Genomic DNA, 10562 nt, shown 5'->3' with positions numbered 1-10562 from the left:
TCTGTATCATTCCATAGCCTTAGGTACTGTAAGTGCTTCAGCTGCACCTTAGTGTTGACTATATAGTGCAGTAATCATTATTATTCCATTATTATTACTATTCTTATGGTAGTTATTGTGTTGGGACGCTATGCTAAGAGTGAAATACTAAACTGGCCCAACCTGTATTTTATAGTTCTTTATCAGCAGTCCACTCAGAGAGAACAGCGAAGAGCAGGTGTAATTGTGGTGTCCTCAAAGGGTGTGAGCCGCAGGAAATTATTCTGTTGCTCAAAGATTACAGTGGTGTAGAATCCACCGTAGGCTTTCAGGGAAGAGCATCCGTTCTGACAGTGTCTTATTATATAGGGCATTTGAGGAGGCTTCAGGCAGAGAAAATTACAGACAAGGGCCCCTGAAGAATGCTTTTGTTGATTAAAGAGACCCAAATGTGTCATCCTTGTGACAGGGACATGCAACATCTTTGTATTTGAATCTGAGCTGGAATTCGTCCTCCTGATTTGGACTGCTTGCAAGAGCTAATCTGATTGTAGGTGAAACCTCCTTTGAATCCATTGAATTGTTTGAATAGCTGCATCAAATATCTTGAAATTGCACATGCCCTGTTATAAATTATACTGAGGAAAAATTGATTTCTTGCCAAGTAATAGTAACAATGTTATTGGAAGGACATGAAAATTGGAGGAGAAAAAAGGGAATTAATCTAACTATAAAGGCAGACATCTCTGTATGTATGTCTTTCTGCTTGTATGTTTGTATTGATTATCTTGAGAACTAGGCACTGTATGAAGTTGACATGTGGCAGGTGCATTGCTCAAGGCTTAAAGGAGTAGTAAAGGGAAAATGCATGTTTAACCCTGTTTTAAGGTTACTTATGATCATAAACAATGGTTCAGATCAAAACGTTGACAAAACTAGCACTTTTGAGAAAGTCTGATAATTGCTCTACCACCGTTTTGGTCATACAATGGATGTGGGTGGGCACCTTGAAAAATCTTTCAAAAACATGTCAAACTCTCGAATTTAAAGACAAGAAGCTCACCGAGGGGGTAAGAGACTTGTTCCAGAGACAGAGCTTGTTCCCATTGCTCATGGGCTTAGAGATAAGGAGTTCTTCACCAGAATGCATTTGAGGTAGGCTAATATCTCTTCATATTATACAGTAGGTGTAAGTACAGTGCTGCCTAGTAACCAAACTAGACATGCAGGATGCTGTGGGCAGCATGGTCCTGTGACATTAAAAGGCTTGTCTGTAGTTTGCAGTGTACTATGACATTTTGGACCATCCCGTGTTGCTGAAGTGTACTGACGTGTGCAAAGATGTTAGCAAGCTTGTTCTTGTCATGTTTCTGAGCAGGGCCAGCTCTAGACTTTTGAAGGCCCTAGGCAAAAGGTTCTGTGGAGGCCCCCTTTTGATTTAAACCCTACCCACCATCAAGCAATAAAGACTGAGGCGCCATCATTCCATCGTTATGTAACGTTAGGCCATCACTTTAGGCTATCATCAGCAGCAATGATGCACTTGAGCATCACATTCGGTTGGGGCCTCAGCCAATCAGATTAATCTATTGCTGGTAAATGGTAAATGGACTGCACTTACAGTATATAGCGCTTTTCCACCTTAGCGGCACTCAAATTGCTTTACAATGGCCTCTCATTCACCCATTCACACACACATTCACACACCAATGGCGGTAGCTGCCATGCAAGGTGCTAACCTGCTCATTGGGAGCAATTTTGGGGTTCAGTGTCTTGCTCAAGGACACTTCGACATGTGGACAGTCGGAGCTGGGATTCGAACCACTGACCCTTCGATCACTGAACGACCCGCTCTACCAACTGAGCTACAGCCGCCCCAGCTGGGGGAGGAGAGGCCTCCCAGAAATCTGGGTTTTATGATCACTGGCATGTACTGTATACAATGAGAACGTTAACACTTTTTTATAGTTTAAAACAAAAAACGTTTTGCAAGGCCGGAGGCCCTAGGCATTTGCCTACTCTGCCTAAAGGAGACACCGGCTGTGTTTCTGAGCGTTCTCACCTCACCCACGGGGTTCATGGTGCATGCTCACCCATCTGTGTGTGCTCCCAACGCCCCAATGACCTCTCCCTCTCTCCCTTACACACACCTGACCTCAAATGCTACTGCTGACAGGTGAGGTAGGGTAACCAGGTACTCTCAGAATTCAGATTGAAAGTCAGAGTGTATTAGGGGTTTTAATGGTAAGATGTAGACTCAGGCATGATCTTGGGAGGAGTAAAGTCCTAGCCTTCTTTTCCAGTCACCCTGCCATGGAGCCATGGAGGCAGATCCCTCAGGAGGTCCTTGCTCTTGCGTGCTTCGCTGGACTCCCACGCCGCATGGGAAAGGTCAGTTGCCATTAGATTGCAGTGTGACAGGACGATGTCTCTGCGGCGTTGTGGTGGGACAAGCCACTTCTACCTAGCTCACGGTTCTCCAGGGTTCTCCTCTAAGCTTGTTGGGATTGATATGCTCTAACAGGCCCTTTCATTTAGGAGAGACAAACTGTGAGATTGCCTCATTCGTCTCAGCAAATGGTCAAACGTTGAAGGCGACAAGTGTTTTGTTGTGGTTCAGACTCTTTGAAGGTAGCAGTGCTGAGGGCTGGGCTCTTTTCTGTGTGTGTGTGCATGTGTGTGTGTGTGTGTGTGTGTTCGTGCTTTAGCAAATAGTTAAACAAGAAATGTCATTTGTGGGGTCACAGGATGGTTAAGGTTAAGTTAGGGTTTAGGGTTTGGGTTACAATTAGGGTTAGGATTACTGTTAGGGGTCAAAGGTTATGGTTAGGGTTACATTTAGGATTTAGGGTAAGATAGGAAGGTCGGGTGTGAGTGTGCACGTGCGTGTGTGCGTGCGTGAGTACATACAAGTCCAGGTGTGCAGTGTTAAATGCAGGAATGTGGAGTGTGAGCTTTGGGGTGCCTCAGTAACAGCAATACTCTTTAGATGTACAGTCATGCTCTTCATAGACAAGACCGGGAGGCCACACTGCCCGAGGCCAGGCCTTCTCTCTCAGCAAACATCAGCTCCAGGAAGTGTGGAGGAAAGACACGAGGCCTGGAGTGTGCTCTTGGGGCAAGGCATAAGCAACATACATACTTGAAATCATACCTGAAAACACACCTTGTGTGTGTATCCACTACCTCAGGTGCATGGTGATCATGAAAAGTGCTTCAGGCAAAGCTTGGACACCCTCCATCACTGTTACTCCAGGCTTGTAAGGCTGAGTGACAACCTGCACAGATGTGTTGATAGTAAATGTCTCCATGAAGCCCCTCCTTCTTTTCAAGTGCCTCTAGTTGTTCCATGACCTCACAGGTGACAGTGTGACACTACAGTGCACTATGGGGCAGGTCAGCAGAGTCTGAAAGAGAGGAAGAAAGATGTAGAGGAGATAAATAATTACAAAAATAATAAATTTTATTTATAAAGCACTTTTCATTGTGAGACAATCTCAAAGTACTGAATAGCGTTTAGCTAACGTTACCTCTTTACCAAATGCGTTAACCTTTAGCGGTAACGTTAACATTACCTAGATTCTTAAACTTGGTTAACGTTAGCTTAACTTAATTTAGTTTAACGTTAGCTTAATTTAACCTACAGTAGCTAAACCTAGTTTCTCTAAACCATAACTTAGCTTAAGTAGTAACAGCAGCAGTAGTGGTTGTAGTGGCACCGCAGTAGTAGTAGTTTGCCAGCACTTGCCTCACCGTAGGCTACTCAGCAGAGAGTAGCAGCTGGGATGCGCAGGTGGAGCAGGTGGTTTCTCGCAGGTGATAGCGGCAGGTAGGCTGCAGGCTATGGCTAATAGCAGTGATGTTAGGTCTGCAGGATGACAGGGCAGTAATCCTCGTGAAGGTAGTAAAAAGGAATCCACTTTTGGATCTGCAATAGACACGCCACTCCTGCGCCTGACTGTGATCACGATTCCTTGTAGCGCTAGTTAAAGAAAATTTAGCTGGATAGCAAAACTTTCCCGACTTAACCTACGATAATCTTAGATATGACCATGGTTCTTCACTAGAGGTAGTGTGGAATGAGAGAAGGATAATTCACCCAGACATTGATGAGGCTTCTCAATACTTTGTGGTCAAGTCACCATAGTGCAGTCTGGGTTCTCCAGGTGAGGTGACAGGTTGGCAAGCAGGGCCCCATTTTGACACAGGCTGACTGTCTGGTGGCTGGCAGGTGTGGGATAGAGACTAGGTGTTGGAGGACTCTTTCTGTCCCTTAGCCTGCTATAGAGATGGAAGGGAGGAGGAGGTTATCAGTGCCAGTGAATGGCTCCCAGCGGCCTGGAGGGGGAGGTGTGTGTGACTGGGCCCATGTCCCTCTCGGCCTCTAGACAAAGCAAGCAGCTTGGGTGTGTGCTCGTAGTCCCCTCTGGTCAGGGGAGCTGTGTGGTCCTACTCACTGCTCAGATGAATAACACTAATGCTTGGCATTCCTTTATGTTTTAACCGCCATCCTTCACTGCATATCCTTTAAATCAGCCTTTTCCCTCTTTAGCCATTCATTATTTCCCCTTTTCCTCGATCCCTCCATCCTTGGCTCCCTATTCTTCTCTCTCTCTCGCTTCCTCCCTCTCTCTCCATCAACGCTCCAGTGTGTGTGTGTGTGTGTGTGTGTGTGTGGGGGGGGGGGGGTTCCGAACTGTTACCATGGCAACTGAATCTCCGAGCTGAGCCAGTACTCTTCCGCATGCGCAGTCTCTCTTCCTCCCTCTGCTCCCGGCTCACAGATTAAAGCCAGCTACCTCTTTGTGGTGAGAATGAAGAATAAAAGAGGGCAAGGAGAAGAAACTGAGAGTAGTGCACAAAAAAGGAAATATTCCATAGATAAATAAATGAATGAATGAATGAATTAGCTTTTCTCCATAATGACTGCAGTGTACCGACCAATAGAACAGTGGGTCAGTGATGGAGAGTGTATCTAGTAGACCACTTCTATAATGGTGAAGAGACAGCTCTGTAGCCTATGTGTAGACACATCACTGTACGCTGATGCTGCCGGTTGCAATGGTTGCCGGTGCTTTCTCTCTCCTCTGCAGAGGTCCCAGTGACTGTGTGTCCATGGAAGGGGCCATTAGGGCTAATGGTCTGTGACAGGAATTGAATGTGTTCTGAGGGCTCCTCTCCTTCCTGTGACATCAATCCATGCTAATTTGGTAATTAATCTGAATCCATCAAATATCTCGAGATTGGGGACCCAATTAAACCTGAGGAACAAGAGTGAGTGCGTGTGTATGTGTGCATTTGTGTGCATGTGTGTGTGTGTGTACAGCATGTGTGTGTATGTGTGTGTGTGTACTGTATGTGATCATGTGGGAGGGAGAGAGAGAGAGAGAGAAATAATTGAAAGAATGAAGACTGTGCATGCATCTGTGTATTCAGCATACCGGATATACTCAATCAGAGCAATGCTGCCCTTTACTGCCTTACACAGCATGTGAAATCATGCATGCAGACACATGCGCACACAGCCCCTGTACTGATCCAGCAAAGAGACAGTGAGATGTCTCTGGAAAGATGTGAGTAAATATGGAATAAACTGAACCGGCTGCGTGACCAGCTCAAAAGCCCAATATGCGCTCTCGCCTGCTATCTCAACCCGATCACAGCTGTAAATGAATACCTTGGGTTATTTGCCACAGTTTTCAGAGAGCACTCGAAGCCAGGTGTTAAAGATGAAGGCTGCGTGTGAGTGCGAGGCGACGAGAGGCGACAGTCGCGTCACATACTGTAGCACATTTGATTAGGGAGAAGCACCTCACCACTAAGACCGTCAAGGAGACGAGAGATGATAAGACCAGAGAGACACATGTCTCTTTGCCTTCCCTTCCGTCAGGACCCTCCAGTCCCACTGGAGTCTGCTGCACGATGCAGGTTTTGCCTGGCAGTAATTTCCACCATTCATAAAATTGATTTAGCACCATCTAGCCCAGACCGCAGCTGGACCAGGCAGCCAGGGGAAATTAGCCCCGCTGTGGGATTGACATGCCGCTCACCAGGCTCATCCTTGTCCCTGAGGAAGGGAATTAATTTCTGCCAATTCTGTGTGATTGAACGTAATGAGACAGACGCGGATATGATAGCACAGTGGAGACAGGCGTGTCTTCATGCTGCTTTAACTACACACGATATGTCATGACCCCTCCCTGGGTGGCCTTCCCTGGGTCTCTCTCTCTCTCTCTGATTGATTGATTGAGTTTATTTATGGATTGAGTAAAAACAGTAATCCAAGGGATGACATGTGAAAGTGTAAACACTTATTTCCAACATGGTCATGCTCTCTCTCTCTCTCTCTCTCTCTCTCTCTCTCTCTCTCTCTCTCTCTCTCGGTGTTCCTCGGTGTTCCTCCTGCAGTGATGGCCTGATGTGCACAGTCACCCCTAGTGAATTACGGTGATGTGATTTGTGCCCTGAGGGCAGATCAGGGAGCTCAGGGGTCAAACTGAGATTTAATTAGATACAAGCTCCTGAGATATTGTACGTGACACTTTTGAGTGCAACTGCTTCTTCCACTGAGAGCTTGAGTAGAACTGACTTAGCGGTCTCCAGTCCATGTCTGAGTGAGAAACAGTGAAATCCGGTCCCTTACTTTTATTGATGGATTTACATTTACAAAGACAAGATTACCCCTCCATCCCTCTAGAGCCTATTGCTTTCTCATCGTCCATAGCAGCTGCATGCTTGTAATGACTAAGCCAATTTACTACTGTCAGTCCTCTGTGAATATCTCTCTGTGAATATCTTCTGTACATGCACATACTGTAATCATCCATTTCAGATTGACATTTTATGCTGAAAATCAATCCACTCTCTTGCCTAAATTAATTAGCCGGCTCTTGTGTGATTCTAGTCTTTGAAGCTGAGATCTGCTTGAATGAAAGATCATTGTCAGACTTGATTTTAATAAAGAGAATGTCCTTGAAGATGAGGTGCTTTAGTAGATGCTGACACTAAGTAGTAGACTTTAAAGCCGCAGTGAACACTATTTCAAGTGCTTCTTAGAATTGCATCCTACCCTTTAGTGTGTGGGCGGATGTGCTGTAGCTACAGTAACTGTGTGTTCTTCTCTCGCGGCTCTCACCTGTGGTTTTTGGTTGCCTCACTATCTGCCACCGTGTTTGGTGAGGAACCACACCTCAAAAATCAACATACATTACTACCATGCTGTTGAATCATTCCTAACAAATGCTGTGTGTGTTTGCCATCTCCCTCCTCAGGTTGGAGCTGAGTTGCTTTGCCAGCGGAGCCGGGCCCAGAGTCCGTGGTACAGAAGGCAGCAGTAGAGTCCTCCCAGCTGAAGGGGGCAGTAGCAGCGATGCAGGACTCTGCCTCTGACGGCAAGATGGCCAAACAGGTAAGGGGTGTCCCTTGGCGCTGCCTCAATGTGCTGTACTATATCAACCTCCCATTTCGTCTAGAATTTTGGTATACTGAGCGTCCCCCAAATTAAGCAGTTATATCCTATTAGACTCTGTGTCTATGTGATAACACATTGACACACAGTGTAGTTTCAGTAATACCCTCACGGTTGTTGGACACAGTTCCCTGACTTTTGACCCATGATAATCCTCTGTGCGTCAAGGACCAGGACGCCAAACCTCTGGATGACCACAGGGATGCAGATGATCTGTCAGAGAAGACCACCCCCAGCAAGACCACCAAATCCCCACAGAAGTCCTCGAAGCGGCCAAAGACCGCTCCCTTCAAGGTCACCCTGCTGGACACAACCGAATACGAGGCAGGGATTGAGGTAAGTGTTGGATAATTTAAATCCTCTCCTAGAATAGTGCCATGTTTTACTATTGTGGAACGGAATCAACTTGTGCTGTTTAAAATTTAACAACCAATAAGGCATAAAAAAAAAGAAAAAGGTATTGTCTTTGTCAGTATTGCCCTTGTAGCAGACGCACCTAGTCTCTTTCTTCAGAGCATGATGCTGTCTTTGTTGTGTTCAAGTTATGTAGCTGCTGAGAACAGATAAGGCAGGCACACAGGGAATGACAGAGCGGGTGCATGCTGGGAACGCCCTAGGGAACAAGGCCAAGGCGAAGTTGTATTCTCTATTAAACATAACAGAGTACAGCGATGGAAGAGGAGGATGTGCTGGTCGTCAGCAGTCTGTGGGCAGCAGATGGTCCACGACTAGAGTGCTTGAAGAAAGATAGACAGTTGTGTGGCTAGCCTGCGAAGGCTGCTACAGTTCAGTAGAGCAGTATAGCTTCATACTCCTCTCCTTTGCTTGTTAGCGGGTGCAGGAGAGTGAGATGATCTTGTCCCATGGCTGGACTTCTATGTGCTCCCTGTATCTGAGGCTCTTTTATGTAAGTGAGCTGTGAATGTCTTCTTTTATTCCTTCCTCCATTTTGGGCACAGAGACGTAGTCTAGACACACTAGTTAGAGTGCTGCGGTTCTGTCTGGCTAACCCTGCCCCTGTGTGTGTGATGGCAGAGTTAATCAGAGTTCCTGCTAATCTAGGCAAGGCAGCCTGTGCCTACGCTACACCACCCTGCTCTCTCTCTCTCTTTTCCTCTCTCTCCCTCTCTATCCTGCTCTCTCTCTCTTTCTCTCTCTGTTCTCTTCCCAGGTCCCTCTTCCTAGATATACAACATGCTAGAGGAGAAGAGAAATTCTCTCCCTTATGATGCATCAGAGGATGTCCTGTACTGCCCAATAAAATCCATTATGAAAACCCAGCGATGAAGTGATGGGAAATCAATAGTCATTACATATTGCTATCCAGGTGCAACCGAGGAGAAAATAGAATGGCAGCGTTTATTGAGAGCAGCCCCTTGAGATACAGTATGAACATGCGGCAGTGTTTGTCTGTTTGTTTGCGTGTGTGCATATGTACTGTATGTGTGTGTGTTTGTGTGTGTGTGTGTGTGTGTGTGTGTGTGTGTGTGTGTGTGAATGAGTGTGTGTTTGTGTGTGTGTGTGTGTGAATGAGTGAGAGTATTAAGTCACAGGTAAGAATATTACCTCATAACCTTGGAAAACACACGTTCCCATTACTGTATGTTGATAAATCTTTTGTGCCACGACGAATCATGCGCTCTCCTGGGTTTAGTTGTACAGCTCTCCCATTCATTGCCGAAGATGATGTAAAAATTGACCTTGGCTGGTCAGGCCATTCTTCACACACCAGATTTACATAACAATCTGCAGTACAGCACTGTAAGAAGCCTCCCACCTCACTCATTGATAGGTTTTTGCCCCCATCTTGTGTCTAATTACTGGGCTAGAATGTCAGGCCTACCCTGTCACACCTCCTCCATGCTCTGGGTGTTGATAATAATAGCGTTGAGGGAAGGCAGGCACCATTTAGGGACAACTTTTACTGGAGATCGTGCAGCATCCATGGGTTAATTAGCCATCTTTGCCATGGCTGCTTGACTCTGTCTCCCCCTGGGAGTGAGTGTGTGTGTATGTGTGTGGGTGTGGGTATGGGGCTGGGGGGCTCTCATCCCCCTCAGAACCACTGGGGCATTACTCTAGCAGCCCATGTGTGGATGTGCCTTGCTGTGCTGAATAGTGCAAAATAATGCAATAGTTTGTTTTTAGTACTGTATAAGGCCCTGTGGTTTACGCCTGTTGCGTGTTCTGTATTTCTTCCCTCTGGGAGTATTTCTTGCGGTGTGTTGCGTTGGGACTGAGAGTGCAGTTAAATTCATTGCTGTGAAGCTAAGGAGAAACCCCTCTGTGTCTGATTAGTATGCCCATTATCTTTCTACCGGCTCCAAATATCATACAACCAGACCACCTCCCATACCATGCACCATCCAAAACCCTGCAAAGGGAGACTCCTGTACTTAATGACAGTGAGAACTCATTGTCAGCTAAAATGCACCCATGTTATGTCTGTCATTTTAGCCATGTCGCGTTTTCTCTCGCTGCAATTTGTCTGGAATGTGAATCAAATTTCCCGGGGGGGGGGGGGGGCTTCCAAGTGTTACTACCATCCCATCACCCATAATGAGGCAAAGGAGACATATTGAGGACTGATCCTGAAGCCTTGGGAGACTAGGGAGAGAGCACAGTGCATCTTGTTTCCCTGGCAACAGCTTGCTCCTCTTCCTTGTCGCTGCAGAAACTAGGCTCGAGGGAAGGCTGGCGTTCAAGCACCACAGCGCCTCAGTACCCCCAGAACCACACGCACTGCTCGCACAGACACGGCACACAGGCTACACACCTCAGGGAAAAGTGTGTGTGTGTGTGTGTGTGTGTGTGTGTGTGTGTGTGTGTGTGTGTGTGTGTGTGTGGTGTCATGACAGATTTGCTTCCCAATCTTGGCATGGGTTCGATCATTTGGTTATTGGTACAGAATATTACCTGTCACGATCCTAGGAATGAAAAAAGACAGATACCACAGTCAAGTCCATCAGTAGTTTGGAAAACTCCATGCAGGAAGCAATCTTCCCCAACAATTGGAAGGTTGTTTCCCCTGTCAGGTATTTGATGCACCTTGACTATAACACAGCTCTCAATGGCAAAGCTGTTTTATTGCATTGAGAACAGAATCTGTCTTGTA

At 46.3% G+C, this 10562-nt stretch overlaps 1 protein-coding gene across 1 annotated transcript in view; it reads left to right on the top strand.

Annotated features, from left to right (window-relative positions):
* Nucleotides 1-2300: 2300 nt before the first annotated feature.
* The window catches only part of LOC311311323 (band 4.1-like protein 1), a gene marked incomplete at both ends in the record, with an annotated part of 30462 nt that continues 22200 nt past the window's right edge, over nt 2301-10562 (top strand). Inside the window, 3 exons of the mRNA XM_084441003.1 lie at nt 2301-2370; nt 7275-7387; nt 7616-7783. Coding sequence (XP_084297129.1) covers nt 2301-2370; nt 7275-7387; nt 7616-7783 — 351 coding nt within the window. The remainder of the gene's footprint in view (nt 2371-7274; nt 7388-7615; nt 7784-10562) is intronic.

The sequence above is a fragment of the Borostomias antarcticus genome (genome assembly GCF_949987555.1).
Source record: "Borostomias antarcticus genome assembly, chromosome: 7".
NCBI lineage: Eukaryota > Metazoa > Chordata > Actinopteri > Stomiiformes > Stomiidae > Borostomias > Borostomias antarcticus.
Note: the sequence above shows the minus strand (reverse complement) of the source record. Positions and strands in the feature narration are given on the sequence as shown.